This window comes from Mauremys reevesii, linkage group 11 (genome assembly GCF_016161935.1).
Source record: "Mauremys reevesii isolate NIE-2019 linkage group 11, ASM1616193v1, whole genome shotgun sequence".
In the NCBI taxonomy this organism is placed as follows: domain Eukaryota; kingdom Metazoa; phylum Chordata; order Testudines; family Geoemydidae; genus Mauremys; species Mauremys reevesii.
In genome coordinates, this window is record NC_052633.1 from 11,186,213 (window position 1) to 11,204,206 (window position 17,994).

The 17,994-nt window shown below is 44.2% G+C and overlaps 1 protein-coding gene across 5 annotated transcripts in view; it reads left to right on the forward strand.

The window, feature by feature from the left end:
* Positions 1-329: 329 nt before the first annotated feature.
* FN1 (fibronectin 1) overlaps positions 330-17,994 on the forward strand; it is a 65,449-nt gene continuing 47,784 nt past the window's right edge. For all 5 annotated transcript variants that reach the window (XM_039493814.1, XM_039493815.1, XM_039493816.1 and 2 more), the window contains exons 1-10: positions 330-659; positions 1,916-2,044; positions 3,128-3,265; positions 6,557-6,688; positions 7,013-7,150; positions 9,914-10,072; positions 11,839-12,036; positions 12,850-13,029; positions 14,657-14,833; positions 16,437-16,589. In XM_039493814.1, the coding sequence (XP_039349748.1) occupies positions 512-659; positions 1,916-2,044; positions 3,128-3,265; positions 6,557-6,688; positions 7,013-7,150; positions 9,914-10,072; positions 11,839-12,036; positions 12,850-13,029; positions 14,657-14,833; positions 16,437-16,589 (1,552 nt within the window). In that variant the 5' untranslated portion in view covers positions 330-511. The remainder of the gene's footprint in view (positions 660-1,915; positions 2,045-3,127; positions 3,266-6,556; positions 6,689-7,012; positions 7,151-9,913; positions 10,073-11,838; positions 12,037-12,849; positions 13,030-14,656; positions 14,834-16,436; positions 16,590-17,994) is intronic.

A 17,994-nucleotide genomic window follows, 5' to 3' on the forward strand; every position in this document is an offset into this window, starting at 1 on the left:
CTCATTTCTCAGCATCCTCTGCTTTGCAAAGCTGAGGGAGTGGGAAGGGAGGAGCCAGGATCCGTGCCCCCGCCCTCCGGGCTTAGCAAAGTTTCGGGGGAAGTTAGAGAAACCCCTGCCCGTCCCCTGCGCTGAAGCGGCTGCTCCTGCAAGCAGCATCTTTTGTTCGCGGCTGGATGCACACCCCCATGACGTCAGCCAGGAGCCTGGACCAATCAGAGCGGCAAAGGGGTGTCCCGGTGGGGATCCTCCCCCCCACCCCCGCTGTAGTTAGCCCTGACGGGGGGTCCCCGCAGCAGGGGCCTATATAAACCCCCTGGAGCCAGCCGTCCGCCGCTCCTCGCAGGCTGGAGGCGGAGGACGAGCCAGGCAGGAGTGCAGCGGGCTCAGCCAGGTCCTTGTCCCCGAGCAGCGCCCCACGAAAGTTGTTCGCCTTGGGCTTGCAGCGTGAGGAGCCACAAGCCCGCGCCTCTCCCTAGGGCCATTGTTTTTCTCTCGCCAGCCTGTGACGATGCCCAGCAGCCCGGGGTGGCTGCAGCTGCTGCTGCTGGTTGCCTTGTGCCTGGGGACAGGGGTGCAAAGCTCGCAACCCAAGACGAGCAAAACCAGGAGGCAAAGTCAACAGATAGTCCAGCCGCAGCCAGGCAGCCAGAACAAACGTGAGTATCTGGGGGCACAGATCCACCGCAAAGGGGGGCAGGGACACTGTCACAGACGTTGGGGAGGCTGGGAGTGGGTCCAGGGGTGGACTTTAGAAACCCAGCCAAAATCTCCCGCCGCAGGCTGCAGCCCTGGGTGTGTAGGTGCTTTTTGTGCATAGCGAATTCTGTGATAAAAGAGGGTCCAAAGTGATCCCAGTTGTTCCAGCAGCTGGGTCAGATTTTAGCTCCACGCTGCAACAAGCACTAACTAGAGAGCGCGAGGGGCTTGCGGGCGATGCACTGAGTGGCTTGGGGAAAGTTTTCTGTTTGCCTTTGAATGTTTGTGAGTTACACTCTCATGCACCACGGTTCCAGCCCAAGCGGGGTAAATTCTGCCACCCTTCCTTATGCAGTTGATTCTGAGTAGCCCCAGTGGTACTACTCGAGTAAGAATAGCATAATCTGTCCCTGTGTTTTTTGTCATTAAGGCAGAAGTATAGTGTAATGGGATCTGGTTTAGTTGATGAAATGTAGATGCCAGACTTTTATTTGAACTAAACAGCTGCTATTTTCATGTTTCAGTTCTGGGTACATGGTTTTCATTAGAGCCCTTAGTTAAGAAAACAATAGTTTTATTATTACATGTAATTAAAAATAACCTTAAACACAAAAACACTCTTTCTGCAAACACAATTTGGGAGATGTTTGCTGGAACAATTGCAGTTGTCACCTTTGAAAGCGTCTGGGGAACTTGAGGCAGCATCAGGGAAAAACTTCCTGGCACTAAGATCTATCAGGCTGTGAAATGATCTCTCAAGGGATGTGGTGGAAGCCCTGCTGCTTGGCACACTTAGAACTGACCTGGACAAAACACTTGTAAATGTAAACCTGGGAAACAATCCTACCGTGGCTGGAACCTATCCAAAGCCCACTGAAGTCAGTGGCAGTCTTTCCATTGAACTGAATGGAGCTTTGAATCAGGCCCTAGATGAGATTCTGAGTCTGTTAACTCTTTGTTTCAAAGTCTCTCTAAACTCCTGTGCATGTACTGCAGTATTTAATGTGGTGTAGATTGACATTCAGGTGCCTGATCTCACTTTCTCTGTGTGTCCCAAACTCCCATTGTCTCAGTGGGAGTTTTGCATGTGCAAAGAATGCAAGATCAGGACCTAATGGATAGTCCACACATGATTTAACTCTCCTTTTTTACTTTTGTTTGGAACTCTGTGGTTGAAGGAGGCTAATGTAACCCGAGACTTCCGTTTCTTTTTCAGAGGGCTGTTATGATAATGGGAGATATTATCAGATAAACCAACAATGGGAACGCATATATCTGGGGAACATGCTCATCTGTACCTGCTATGGGGGAAGCAGAGGCTTTAACTGTGAAAGCAAGCCTGAAGGTAAGTTGGTGGGAGTCATGATGAATGACAAATGGGTTGTGAGGCCAATTAAAATAAACATTAAAAAAATTATAGACCACAGATCAGATTCTCAGCTCATGTTAATGGGCGTGAAAGTCAATAATGGATTTATGCTCATTTACACTGAAGATCTGGTCTGAGATTTTAAGAGATGTTCTTCATTAGACATGGGCCTGCAATCGGAACCCTGGGTCCAAATAACAGTCAGCCTGAACTTTGGATCTGAATCTGAACTTTGCAGTCAGCCTCAACTCTATAATGATCTGACCTGGCCCTAGATTTGAAATCCCTAATAATTGCAGAGTACACAACAAATCTGGAGCCAGACTTTTCAGCTCTGACTTCTCTAAACTTTTTATTTGATTGTATGGTCTGTAACTGTTAATATGCATTTCATAGCCTCATGTTGTCAGACCGTTTTTAAAAACATTTTAAAAGTTGACTTTCATTTGCAACTTGTTTCATAGTCCTTCTAAGTTGCATATGAGCGTCCCATAGTTGGGTGTAAGGTTGGAGTAATTATTCTTATACCGATTTATGATTATTTTGATCTCAACTATCTAAGTGTCATAGGGAGACATGGAATAAATTTGGATAAAATTGAGGTTTTGGACAACGGGGATTTTTAAATGTAACAGATATTGGGGGATGTGACCCTGTTTGGGGTAACAGGGACATTTGGATAATCAAACTGAACTTTATTTACTGGGCTGTATTCACTGGTTTGCTCTGGCTGCATTGGGCTGCTCTGGTGACGCAAAGCAGCCATAAACCTATCTTAACTGATGAGATGGTTTATGGCTGTCTTTTGTAGCTGGTGCAGCACAAATCAGCTGATTTGCAGTTGGGTAGGGGGCCACTCTGCCGACTTGCATGCTGCCACACTAATATGTGGCTGTTACTCTTCAGAGAAAACTAGACACATCTGAATTTTCCTGCACAAGGAAAAACAGTGGTGAGGGAGGGAGGGGAATAGGAATGTATGTGGTTTGTATTCTTGCAGTTTGAATGCTACAGCCTGCACCTTAATTCATCCTCACATGGACTTTATTTTCCCCTCAGCTGAAGAAACTTGCTTTGACAAATACACTGGATCTACCTATCGGGTGGGGGAAACTTATGAGCGCCCCAAAGACTCCATGATCTGGGATTGTACCTGCATCGGGGCTGGACGTGGGCGAATTAGCTGCACCATTGCAAGTATGTAACAAAGATATTGAGTAAGCCATTGTTCTTCAGTGTTGTGCATTTTCCAGAGAGGTTGACCTGACAACCCCAAGTGCAGTGCGGATTTGCTTATTACTTAGGAGTATGCGGACTGATGCAAAGCCCACTGAAGTCAATTGGAGGCTTTCCATTGAAAAAGCTCATCCTCTTCCCATGAGTAGTCCCATGGAAGTCAATGGAATTATTTGTGTGAGCAAGGCTGGCAGGATAGGGCCTTTATGAGCAAATGTTCCGATCTACGACATGTTAAAAATAGTGCGATAAGTGTGTTAGTGCCCTGCTAATAGGACCAGTATAAAATATTTCAGCTGCTGCATGCTTGTTACAGCTATAAGAGATGCATTGATGGCAACTCTAGTGGAACAGTGTTTACTCACTGCAGAGAATGAAGGCCAAGTCCTCAGCTGGTGAAAACCAGTATAGCTTCAGTGACATCAATAGATTTGTGCTGATTTACACCAGCTGAGGATCTGTCCCTTAACGTGGCCTCTGTAGTGACACCCACTCTGAGGGTACATCCACACTACTCGCCAGATTGGCGGGTAGTGATTGATCTATCGGGGATCGATTTATCGTGCCTCGTCTAGATGCGATAAATCGATCCCTGAACGCGCTCCCCGTCGACTCTGGAACTCCACCAGGGCGAGAGACGGAAGTGGAGTCGATGGGGGAGCCGCGGCCTTTGATCCCGCGCCGTGAGGATGGGAGGTAAGTCGATCTAAGATACCTCAACTTCAGCTACGCTATTCTCATAGCTGAAGTTGTGCATCTTAGATCGATTTCCCCTCCCCCCCACACAGTGTAGACCAGGCCTTAGAGTCTATGTGCTGGAGATTTGGCCGGCCAGGTTGTGATCTCTCAGACCATTCCCAACGTGCTTCTTACTCATTCTGCTTCTCCTGTCTTGGCTTCCTCACCATCCCCTCCCCTCTGTTCTCTTCTCACCCTTTCATTTTGTTGCCTCTCCATCTGGAGCGCCTTTCCTTTGAGTTGTTGGGTCACTCTTTAAGTCACCTGCTAACCACTTCTCTTTAGCTCCTGATTTAGACTCTGTCTGCAAAACAGTTTCTGCTACTGCAGATGAAGAGCACTTGGTACATTTGGGCTTAGATTTCCCAGTCCCTATGCTGTCTTTGAGAAGCGCAGCTTTATTGCATCTTTAACACAACAGCTGGTTTGGTTTGATTTGCAATTTATTTGCAACATGCAGCGCTGCATATTTCCCACAGGACACCAGACATGAACTCTCAGTAGTGGATGGAAGGAAATCCTGCGAAGGTTGAGGGGTTAGTTCTGCCCTGCATTCAGTGGAGTTGCATTGGGCATGGCTGAGTTTGGCCCAGAATCAGAAATGGGAGATTTCCAGTTCAAGATGTTAAATGATTGTTAAGCTCTGGCTTCCATTTCCTCATCATGGATTTGATCCAAAGCCCACTGAAGGCAGTGGAAAGATTCCCCTGATTGCAGTTGGCTTTGAATCAGTTGTCATATCACTGCTACTGCTCAGATTGTTTGGTCATTTTAGGAATTAGACCAAGGTCATGCTCCTCTTAATCTTGATCAGTGCTATGATCCTTATCCATTCAGACTCAGCCCTTGCAATACTCCACTTGCTGTTCTTTCGGCAAATGGATCTGTGCTAACTAGTGGATCCAAAATGTATTTATTACAAATCCATCTGATCATAACACTGCCATGCAGGTCTTTGAATCGGCCTACAGTATGTCAGCGCATTGAATTTTAGATTTAGCTGGATTAATAACATAATATCAACTATAAGGTCCATCCCCTTCAGAACTTTTTGTTCTGTAAATTCTGGCTAGTGCTTTTGGGTCTCCTGGTTCTAGGCAATTCAACAGGCCTAAGTCGAGCTAGTTGAAAAACCAGTTTCTTTAAAAGTTGTGAACAACAATTTCTTTGAAAATTTTAAACTTTTGTGGGAATGTCTAAATGAAATAAAAGTTCGTTTTGATTTGGCTCCAAAGTTTTCATTTGAATTAAACTCGAAGAGAAAGTTTTGGTTTGGTTTTTAAAAACTGAAATAGAACAAAAAATTGTAAACTTAAACAAAATGAAAAATGCGATTTGAAATTGAAAAAAAATTGAATTTCTGTTCTTTAGCAATTTCCCACCACAAAGCCTAATGAATTCATTAAAAGAAAATGTTTTTCTGCAAAAATAATAATAATTTTTTTTTTGATGAAACACCAAAGTCTCACCTGAGTGCTGTGGGTGACTGAGGAACTTCAGAAAGCATTAATGACTCTTCTGTTTGGAACTCTCTTTCTTTGACATTCAAGGAATCGCCAGCTGGAATGAGGGTGGTCTTGCTTAGTGGGTAGAGCAGAGATCGGGCCCCAAGGACTGGGATTGGAGCTGGAGTCAGCAGCTAAAGCCAAGGGTCAAACTGGAGGGCGGGAACCGGATACCAGAGCCGAGTGTCAAGTGAGAGTCAGTAGTCAAGAGCCAGGTCAAACCAGATGGCAGGAATTGGAGCAAGCAGGGTAGAAGGCAAGGAGGGGTTCAAGGCAGATAAGGCAGGCGTAGGGACGGTGGTGGGCATGCACATCAAATAGCCAGTAAATTGCTGCTGCTGGTTTAAGAGCCGGCCTGCTGGTGCCTGCAGCCAATCAGGCAGTCTGCTGCAGGCCAGCTATACTGATGAGGCTGCCTGGAGATTATCATAGAATCATAGAATCTCAGGGTTGGAAGGGACCTCAGGAGGTCATCTAGTCCAACCCCCTGCTCAAAGCAGGACCAAACCCAACTAAATCATCCCAGCCAGGGCTTTGTCAAGCCTGACCTTAAAAACCTCTAAGGAAGGAGATTCCACTACCTCCCTAGGTAACCCATTCCAGTTCTTCACCACCCTACTAGTGAAAAAGTTTTTCCTAATATCCAACCTAAACCTCCCCCTCTGCAACTTGAGACCATTACTCCTTGTTCTGTCATCTTCTACCACTGAGAACAGTCTAGATCCATCCTCTTTGGAACCCCCTTTCAGGTAGTTGAAAGCAGCTATCAAATCCCCCCTCATTCTTCTCTTCTGCAGACTAAGCTCTGCTGCAGGCCCTGATTCCCTGACAATAAATCTTTTCCCTTAGAATTTATCTTCGCTAAAAGTTCATCTCACATTGACTTGGGATGCCTGAAGAGGATGCTGTTTAAACGACAGGGGATTGGATTGTTTGCTATTCTACAGTGAATATACACAGGCCTAATTCTCAACGAGGTGATGACTAACCCATTTTCTGTTTCCCACAGATCGGTGCCATGAAGGGGGTCAGTCCTATAAGATTGGCGATACCTGGCGCAGACCACACGAGACGGGTGGCTACATGTTAGAATGTGTGTGTCTGGGCAATGGGAAAGGGGAATGGACCTGCAAGCCTCTAGGTATGTAGTGGTTTTGGCACATTTCTTTGAGAGATCAGGCCTCAGAAGTATTTAACAGATGTCATTAAAGAATCCTATATTAAAACAAAGGTTGCTAATTTGTGCTGATTCAGGCCTTTAGCCTGCTCTAACTTAGCCTGCTGCAGTGGCAGTGTCTACTTTTTTTTCTGGCAGCCTCCTCCCATCTACCAATATGGGAAGGCAAAGGTGGTCATGACCCCCTGACACCTGTTTGTGACTCCCAGGGGGTTGCCATCCCCAGGATGAGAGCCCCTGGTTTTTAGAAATATTTAAAACAAACCCTGTCATCCTCCATTCCCACAGCTGAGAGATGCTACGATAACACTGCCGGGACATCCTATGTTGTCGGTGAGACCTGGGAGAAGCCCTACCAAGGCTGGATGATGGTGGACTGCACTTGCTTAGGCGAAGGCAATGGACATATCACCTGTACCTCCAGGAGTACGTATCGATTTCTCTTGCCAACGTATTCACGCCACGCAAAATGGCAGGTGCACTTCATTCTGCTGAAGCTCAGGTTCTAAAATGATGCCTTTTCTTATCCTTTCTTTGGGGCCCAGAATGCACAAGCTAAGACACTTAAAGTAAGACAGAGAAAAAGGAAGACAACTTCAAGTATGTGGTGTGCTTGATATTACATAGAGAAGTAGGTGGCGTATTGGATTTCACCAAAACAAATTGTATGGGGTGACCAGATCAAACTGTAACATAAGAATGGGCCACAAGCAAAAATTTGCAAATGGCATTTGCCATATCCTGTTCTGGAATCCCATACCTCCTTGTGGATACATTGTGGAGTTAGCTCTCTGTGCAGGTGATAAGTGGTTATGTTATTGGGGCCATGCCGTGCTTTATACAGCCATTTTTTGGGGAAATATTCCTATAGGCTAAATGGCTCTAGTGGGTCAAATTATGCACTGATTTACACTCCACATATCCCGCAGGAAGTCCATGGAATTGTGCAGAGTTACAGACCTTACACAGTTTGGCCCAGAATTGCCCCCATGGAGAGAGAAGGTGCTTTTAAAGGGAAATTGTTCCCTGGTTTATCTTTCTTGAGGTTCGGGTATTATTAACAAATCCAAAAATTCCTGCAGAGCTCTAAAAATGCAGGGTTTGCCATTTTTTAACATAATCTAGTCCATCTGAAAGCCAAAACAATGATTATTTAGTCTAATGCTTTGTCTGCACTGAGGATTTGGTAATGGTGTGAACCTTGAGTGTAAATACTTTGCAATTGTGCAAAGATCTTTTAACACCAGCACATCACTTTTCCACTCCAACTTTGTACCAGTCCAACTATATTGTTGCAAAATATCCCAATGGATTGGCCTATAAAATGTAGATGGGGCCTTTACAAGTGACTTCTGCTTATTACCTTCTCTTCTAGTATGACTGTTCTATAAAACAAGCTCCACTATGCAGCTATGACAATATGTACCAGCTGTACATCTGCCCCAAGGTAATTTGACCTGGTCTCTTGTACCTTTGTTATACAGGTTTTGAGATCTTTCTCTGTAGCCTTTAAATGGCCTCATGCCCAGTTGCCTTGAGATATAAAGCTAATAGCTTTTTGCTAATATAAACAATAGAAATGTAAAGAACTAAAACTCAGAGGTTTGGAATTAAAGTCGAAGTTCTGGAGAGAGGTAGTCAAGAAATAAGCTATGAAACAAAACCAGCTGGGACCATTTCAGCTCTGTTTGAAAACACGGGGGGGTGGGAATAATTAACTGTCAAATGGGAAAGGACAAAGCAGAAAGAGAACATGTTATGTGCAAGCTGCAAAGTTACTATAATCAATAAAAACAATTAGGCAGTGTCTTTCATCTCACCGTTCTGGAGTCTGCTGGTGGACCTTAGAGGAAATTGCAACCTATTCATTTTTTTTCCAATAATGGGTTTTGCTTCCAGAATGGAATCACATAGATAAATACATTGTCTAAATATAAAATGATAGTTGTGGCCCACGTAGTAGTGTAAGTACTGATGTGTGGATAAAATATAAGTATTATGGGCAAGATTTTCCAAAGTAACTAGTGATTTTTCTAGTCCAATGTGCCTACATTCTTGGGTGCCCATCCTGAGACACCTGATCTTCTGAGGGCAAGTGTCCACATTTTCATATACATATAAATACATTATCAGCCCTGTAGCCACTTACCACTTTCTTGGTATAGACACAGCCCAGTGTCATTTTATCTGCTGTGGTTTCTTAATGTGTTTGCCACATGTTAGTTTTTGACCCAAGGTACCCTAGCTCAATGGCAATCTGAAGTGATGCGTACCTCATTCCACAGTTGTTCATAGAGTAGATGAAAGCGTTTTTGACCCATGATTAAATGTGAGTCATTGTATCGAGTTGCTGTTGCATGTGAGGGTAAAATGCTGTAATGGAAGAAGAATGAGTTAATCCATGTGGCTCTGCGTGCAGCTAGAAGTAGTTTATTATGCTATCATTTGAACCTATTTGCTCAGTTCATCATGGGTGGTAGATTATTTAAAGACAGGATTCCCAGACACACATGTGAAACTTTCATTAACTATAATGGCAGTTGCTTGCATATTTCTGGGTGAAGAATTTGACCCAAAGATATTGCCTATCAAACAGGATTTAGATCCTTCCATGTGAAATAGGCCCATGAGGTTCAACTGGGCCCTGTCTACAGCATGCAATGACCATGCTAAGAAACTGTTTAGAATTAAGCAACATTAAAACTGGTTTCAGCTTAGCAGGGTTTTCCCCACAATATGGACAAGGAACAAGGTGCTTAAAACAGTTTTGAAAACTATTAGCAAGAGTGGGCAGTAACCTAGGAGTTGGTTTCACATTCTGCCTTGTCCACACTGGGAGCAAAAAGGTGCTATCCGAAAGAATGTTTAAAATCACTGGGTGAAATCCTTTACCATTGAAATCAATGGGAGTTTTGCCATTGACTTCCATGGGACCAGGATTTCATCCAATGTTTTAGAATCGCTTCCCAGCACGTGCCTTTCTGCAACAGAGTCAGGGCTTGAAAGCATGTGGATACCTTGGTAGGGGTGATGGAGCTTGGTAGTGGAAGACGAACTGTACTGTGGAAGGTTAGTCATGGAATATCAACAAAGGACCCAGTATCTTTGCTTTTGTGATGGGCATGCTGCTAAATATAGGAAAAACTAAGCCTTGTTTCCTTTGTTATAAATGTTTCCTTTCCTCTGCAGATCGGTGCAATGATCAGGACACCAAGACTTCGTACAGAATTGGTGATACCTGGAGCAAGAAGGATAACCGAGGAAACCTGCTTCAGTGCATCTGCACTGGTAACGGCAGAGGCGAGTGGAAATGTGAAAGGCATTCAGCTGTGCAAACTCCTGGCATTGGTAAGTGGTAAACCTTATTGGTAAGTGGGGGCATTGAACAGTACAAGTCACACACAAAAGATTTTGTGCTAAATCACACAACGCAAAAATCTTGTCAAAGTTAACAAGAGTTTAGCGAGAGGAAGATCTACAATATCTAAGGTCAAAATTTGACAGGAGATTATCATCTTTTGTGCATGAGCAAATGACCGAATTCATTTACACCGTTTGCATGCACAAAAGAGGTTTGCACATGCAGATTAGAACATGTGCATGTTCAAAGGTGCCAAAAATAGCATGCACAGATTTATGGACCTAAAAATATAGGCTATATCTTGAAAATGTGCCACTTAGGGTTAATATTTTTGAAATAGAATATCAGGGTTGGAAGGGACCTCAGCAGGTCATCTAGTCCAACCCCCGGCTCAAAGCAGGACCATCCCCAACTAGCCTCCTCAAGGATTGAGCTTACAACCCTGGGTTTAATAGGCCAATGTTTAAACCACTGAGCTGTAGGCTTTCTACAGGGCAACTTGCTTTAAATGTCCTGAATTGAAACTTTAATATCTTGTATCTGTCAGAAGTTAAACTATTCTTCTGGCAAGATAAACACATCCACTTATGCTCAAGCTTTAATATGTAGAAATGTCAACAAGGCACTTGTGTATTAAATAAATTGTATTTTGTATATCAGATCCTTTGTGATTTTCGGTATGGCGTTTATTTAGTTTCATGGTATTCACTGTCCTTTGTCCTAGGTTTATAGCAAAATATTCAGCTTCTAAAGCCCTTCTTAATATAGGTTCTTTGTCCTTTTAATGACCTAGTTCTGCTTTTAATGTGTAAATCTAGCTTTTCCCCTGGGGTGGGTATACTAGGTTTTGTGTTAATAATTTCCTACTCTTGCTATCACCATTTCCATTCTGTGGTGGGAATGCTGGTATAGACAGACCCCAGGAAACCTCTAGCACTTAAAGAGCAGAGCTCTGAGTGGGTGTAAACCACACTGTGCTTTTAAAACTCCAGTGGTTGTCAAAGCCTTGCCTATACTTTTGCTCCCATATTGGCTGTTGCAGGCGGAGCTAAACTGGTGGTAGGATAAGTGGGAAATTTTAGCCAAATTTCCAAGTGCAGAAGAGGCCTCTGAGTCTCTTCCCATCTTACTCTTAACTAAAGCTGGTTGAAAATTTTCCTTTGAGAATATTTTTTGTTGGAAAACGGCATTTTCCCAAAATAGTCGTTTCATGAAAAAACTGGTTTCTTTTGAGATTTTTCAGTTTTTTGGTGGAAAAACTGGGGAAAAGAAACCAATCCACCCAATTTTTCAGTTTGGGTTTTTTTTTCCTCCTTCTTTCCTTTCTTCATTGGTTTCAGTTTTTTATTTCAGTTTGTCATCCAGAACAGAACAGAACATTTTCATAGGAAACTTTAATTTTTTATTTTTTTTTTTACAATTTTGTGGTTCCCCCCCCCCCCACATTTCCTGTGGAAAAACAACTCATATTTTTTGACCTGCTCTAGTCACAGTTGTTGGCTGTGCAGTCGCTCTTGTTGGGGAGGATCATTAGCGTGGCAAGAGATTTTTTTTTTTAAATGTTGAAATTTACTAATTGAAGTGCAAACAAATGTTATGAAAATGGAAAGCGATTAATAAAAATATCTGGAGATAATTATGCCTAAGAAAGTTAAATGTTAACATCATAGCACTTAACCTAGATTTTCTGTTCCTTACTTTTGGATATAAAGCCTGCTGCTTATTCCCTCCTTTCTAACATTTTCTGACTTAGGATCTGGATCCTCAACCTTCACAGAGGTACGAACTGCACTTTACCAGCCGCAGCCTCAGCCGCAGCCGCAGCCGTATGGTCACTGTGTTACTGACAGTGGGGTGGTGTACTCTCTTGGGATGCAGTGGCTCAAGACACAGGGCAGCCAACAGATGCTTTGTACTTGCCTTGGCAATGGTGTCAGCTGCCAGGAGACAGGTATGAGCTTTTCTTTTAATGCTCACACCTAGACAAATCAAGGCCCCAGTGCAGCAAAGCGCTGAGCCAGAGCATAGCTTTAACTATGTAAGTAGTCCCGTGGAAGTCAGTGTTTCAGTGCTTTGCGGGATTGGGACCAACATGCAAAAGGAGCTTAACTACATAATTGATCCTGATACAAAGCCCACTGAAGTCATTGGAAAGAGTCGCACTGACTTCAGTGCATCAGGCGCTAAGAGAATTTCAGCTGTTGTTTTCACTTGTAGTGAAGCTCAGTTTCTAAAGACCTAACGTGTCTGAATGTTCATGGCTCCTATGTGTATTGAGGGGAGAGAAAACCCCATGGGGGTTTTTGTCCCTCACTAGAAAGTAGGATCCTGGGGAATGTATAAGAAGGGTGCTCTGAAGAGCAGGCAAAATGAGGAACAGCAAGGGGCTTGGAGAAGGCAAAGGAAAGAATCAGAATTTCTTCCTGGTTTTGATTATTTGGGGCCTGGTTCTATAGGACAGAAGTGACTCCCATTTTGTTACATACATACGGCAGTGGGACAATAAAGCCATGGGATGCAGAATTAGCAACTTTATTCAAACTAAGTTGCAACAGTGTGTTTTTGGGGGAGGATGTAGGTTGAATGAGGATGTTACAGGGCTAGAGCCTCAGCTGGTATAAAATTGGCCTGGAACAATTGAAGTCAGTGCCATTTATACCAGCTGAGGATCTGGTGCAGAGAAGCTAGAGTTATTTTGGGGCACAAAGAACTGGAGTGGGGACATTGAGTCGTAATATAACGTTGTGCTTTGCTTGGTTTAAAGCTGTGACCCAAACCTATGGTGGCAATTCTAATGGGGAACCATGTGTTCTGCCATTCACCTATGGTGGGAGGACTTTCTATTCTTGCACCACGGAAGGTCGTTCGGATGGTCACTTCTGGTGCAGCACAACCTCCAACTTCGAACAGGACAACAGATACTCCTTTTGTACTGGACAAAATGGTAAGTTTGTCTAGAGAAATGTATAGGGGAAAAATAGGTTGAATTTCCAGTATCTGGGTATGGTGAATATAAACACTGTCTGGGCCAGATTTAGCTGGTCTAAATGGGCACAGCTCCACTGAAGCTGCTGATTGCACCATCTGAAGATAAGATGAAAATGACAGCTCTGCAGATTACAGTTAGAGCATGAATAGTTCTTGTGAACATGTTCCCCATCTTCCCTGCATCTTACAAACATTAAACTCCCAACCCTGGGAAGTGGAGAAGGTGTCAATTACCCTGGTGAAGTAGGAGCAGCCAGGGAAAAGGAGGAGATGATGAGACGACATGTCTATCCTTTTGCCCTTGAGGGTTTTCTTTAACTAGCTAGCGAGGGCCTCCTCCTGTATTGTTGTATGGGAAAGGGCCCAGATCAGCATTTTTATTTAAGAAACTCTGTGTTCTATTGCTCTCCCTGCTTGACCTTAAAAATGAAGCTGTTAACCAGAGTATAGCTCACTGTCTGTGACCCAAGTGACCTTTAGACCTCTCTTGGCTGGTTGAATTTCAATCAATCAGACAAGAGCCCTGGCCCGTATTAGGCCATGAGGGTAGGACACTGCTCGGAGACTTGTCTGTGCAATCCTCTGATGTCACTCCCTCAATCCTGACTCCCCAGTCAGGTTGCCTTATATAGCAGCAATCCTAATCTGCCACTGGGAAGGGGTGCTGTGTATTGGTAGATTTAGTAAAGTGGTAAAATACTACTTCTCAGATCTGTCGTTTTTGAGCAGCGTTTCACTCACATGGGTTTATTTGTTTTTTAAATATCTTCTGGTTCCTTCAAGATGAAACTCTAGGTCCCTTTCCATCATGTCACATTTGTTCTATTTTAAGAGAATTCGTGGAATTCAGCTGCTCTGAATTGCATTGGTGATAGGTGTCTAAGAGATCCCTATTGCTCCGCTATGGGCTGGGGAAATCTCAATATAGGAGGACACAAGCAAAGGCTTCATTCTTCCTGGCTATTTGTACATCATTGAGTTGCAACTGTTTCCTAAGGGCTGAGATTTTATTTAAAGTCCTTGGTCCAGCCCAGCTCTCAGTTAAATCCATCCAGCCCCATTTACTTCCATGGGGTTGTACAGCTGTCATAGAACGGAGAGAATATTTGACTCACTGGACCAGCTCCCTCATCCTACTCCTGTTTGTTCCTGACGACTCGGTTGGTTGCAAAGAAACTCTAAAGCAGACCTCAGATGATCCTCTCTGCCAGGGCAATCTGTGGGCATTGTGGAGCTGCTGTTACGATTCCAATGCTGATGCCTTCCCTGGCACAGCAGGCCTATGTCGGATTTCCCTACTCCTCTATGATTCCCGTGGCCAGGCCCACTCTTTCCACATCTGTGCATGGGGGATGGTGGGTGCTTTCTGGTTTTGCAAATTCCTTGAATATGGACCAACTTTTCACAAGGTTTACATTTACATGATTAAATTAGTCTCCGTCAGAAAAGAGGGTTAAGGGTACTCTGGTGAGGGGGCACCTGCGAACTGAGGGTCTGTGCTATGTTCTGAAACACCTCCTGGATCCTCTGAGGAGAATGCCGGCTCAGATACATCTTTCTTTTACTCCTCCTGCTTTCTGTAGTTCTGGTCCAAACCCGGGGTGGCAACTCCAATGGTGCCTTGTGCCACTTCCCCTTCCTGTACAACAACCGCAATTACACTGATTGTACTTCTGAGGGACGGAAAGACAACATGAAGTGGTGCGGAACCACCCAGAACTATGATGCCGACCAGAAGTTTGGTTTCTGCCCTATGGCTGGTAAGTTGTGGATGGTGGTGCTGGATGGGAAGATCTCTGGCTGGTCTCTGTTCAAGACCAGTCATTGAGGTTTCTGTTTAAGACCAGTGGTTCTCAGACTGTGGCCCATGAAATGCAATTGGGATGTGGAGCCCTTCCAGGTGTCCACTGAGCTGCGTCCGTCACTGTGGTGAACTTTCAGTCATTAGTGGCTTCCAGGTAGCTGTAGTCCAATTCAGGTTTCTCCTAGGGCTTCTATAGGTGTTTTTTGACCAGTGACTTTGGTATTGCAAATAGAAAGTAATTTACTCTGCCCATTTGCTGCAGAGAATTTTGGGCCAGATCCTCAGCCGGTGTAAATTGGCATAGCTTCATTGACGTCAGTGGCACTATAGAGGTTTACCGTTACGGATGACCCCGTGCTTCTAACATCAGTCTGTTACCGTGGCAATTATGCAGGTCTCAGTTTATGCCAGTCTCAGTGATGTTAATAGGAGTTGTGTGTGTTTAGATCTAAGGCAATGGAAAATGCTAGCACTTCCTGCAAGATCAGAACTCAAGGCAGCTATCAGAACCCATTTTAAACAGCAAACCTTTTATAACTCAATAGCTCCCATGCTACATTTGCTCATGTACATACAATTCAGTATGGAGCAAATAGAACTAGGAATACTTTGCACTTATAGCAGTGCCTTTTATGTGAGAATCTCAATATCTTAACAAACATTAACTGAACACCACTGCACCCCTATGACGTAGGTGGCAGATACAAGGATCATTCCACCCGCCACTGAAATGCAGCCACCTCTGGGATGGAACCCAGCACGTGTTAAACAGCACAGGAATGAGATGTGACACTTTAAGACATGAAGTGGCAAAAAAGAGTACCACATCTAATTGAAAATGTGAAGGCAATTTTATGTCGGCAATTTTATGTCCAACCTGTGTTGGAATTCGGCCAGGACATAAAATCCTTTAGAAAAGGTCATTTAGGTGAAAGTATAGGACTAGGTCCTCGGCTGATGTATGTTGCCATACCTCCAAAGACTTCAGCAGAGCTACAGCAGCTGAGGGTCTGGCCCGTGATTTTCCTTTGGACGGTGATGAACGTATATTTTGGTAGGAGGCTTGTAACAAAAGAAATTTTCCTCCACTCCTGTCTACCAAAAAGTAAAGTGACAATTAGGTGATAGTTTCCTCTTTCTTGTGGTCCTTTAAAGGCAACATTGCTGGGTCTTCACTCCCTTTGTGCCTTGCACAGATATTTACATCTGTGTAAAGTGAGTGGCCAGCAGTGGTGGGTTTTACACCCACTTTGCACAGCCATCCATAACTACACAGTCTGCAAAGCAGCGGGGCATTACGCCCAGTCTCTGTAGTTAGAGTCTAACAGGTTTGGAGGTAGAAAGACCTGATTTAGTGTGAATAAACTAATGTCAGGGACTTGCATTTAGAGAACATCAGCACCTAGTGAAAGTGGGATTTGGAAACCTAGTGAGGTCATAAACCCCCCACATCAGCATATGGAGCCCGGAGCACTGTGGGAATGTGTATAGCGGATTATATGAATGTTTGTGCTCATTGTAACTCTAACTAACTAAAACCCCTCACACTTCTTGAACAGCCCATGAGGAAATCTGCACAACCAATGAAGGTGTCATGTACCGTGTTGGAGACCAGTGGGACAAACAGCATGACATGGGCCATATGATGAGATGCACTTGTGCCGGAAATGGCCGTGGCGAATGGACCTGCATTGCGTACTCCCAGCTTAGAGGTATGTGTCTTAATTTATGCAGCAAGGTCCTGATCCAACTCTCGTTGAAGTCAAAGGGATTCTTTCCATGGACTTCATTAGGAATTAGAGCAGCCCCCCAAAACGATTCTACTTCAACAGGTCTCACTTGTGGAGGCCAGGAGGGATATTTGTACAAAGATCCAGATGTTGTTCACATTCAGGAATAGTGCCAATTCAGCACTCACTAAACCTCGATTAGCTTGATCAACACACAGCCCTGCATTCTCTTGCTTACATTTAAGGGTCTGCACCATTGCAGCTACTGTGGTTGCTGAATTGAAGCTATTCTGTGCAAAGCCCCAGGCCAGTCTGGAGCTTGAAGACGGGGTTAAAGGGCAGTGCAGTCTTGTTTTGCTATTTTGCAGTGAGGTTTTTAATTCCTCTGTGTAGGATGAATTACCTTTGCAGGCTAATCTGTATGAAAAGTTGGCAGGACAGTACTGAGATTTCTTCTAAGCAGCCCAAGTGGGGAAGTGCTTAGACAGCATCAAAAAAGAGGACTTCAAAGGGGAGAGCGTAGACATTTGATCATCCTAAAGCTACTGACAGCGTTGGATTCATGTCTGGAAAAAGCAGAGTGGGTGCTGTCAGGGATATAATTTATACGGAAAGACTCTCTCAAGGGCTTTGAGGTTTTCCATGTGTCTTGTGCAGAACGGTGAGAGATGCACAGCTGAAGGACCTGCTGTTCAGTAAAGCTCCCTTCCAACTCTGGCTAACCGGCCAGCGCTTGGCATTCTGATCTCTGAAGTTTGGGTCTTGTGGGGAAATGGGGGGAGAGTGAAAGGAAACTGTCAGGTTAAAGCAACTTCTGCTGAAAAGAGCAAAGTAACCTAGTTAGGGAAATAATTTCCTTTTTTTTTTTTTAAAGGGTGTGGGTTCTCTCAACCCCCCTGATAGATCACAGCTGTCAGGAAACCTCTGTGGGCCTTCTTGTAATATCTCAGCATTTACAAAGCACCAGGGGATTTAGTCTCACAACACACCCATGAAGCAGGGAAGTACTAGTCTCATTTTACAGATGAGTAACAGGGGCAGTGCAGATTAAATGACTTGCCCAAGGGCAGGGAGGCTGTGGCTGACCAGGAATTGAACACAGGTCTTTAGAGGCTGATTCCATGCCCTGTCCACGAGCAGTGCAGCTAAATCCTGCCACAAATAACAAGCCATATTTATGATGGTTGATTGCTTCACAAAGCAACTCGCTTCTACGGGGGTTTTCAGGTTTGCTTGTTTTCTTAAACTAGCTGTTATTGACCAGATTGCTTTAAGGCTAAAGGGTTAGGGCCCTGTCCTCAAATGATTTAGTTGGGGATTGGTTCTGCTTTGAGCAGGGGTTGGACTAGATGACCTCCTGAGGTCCTTTTCAACCCTGAGATTCTAT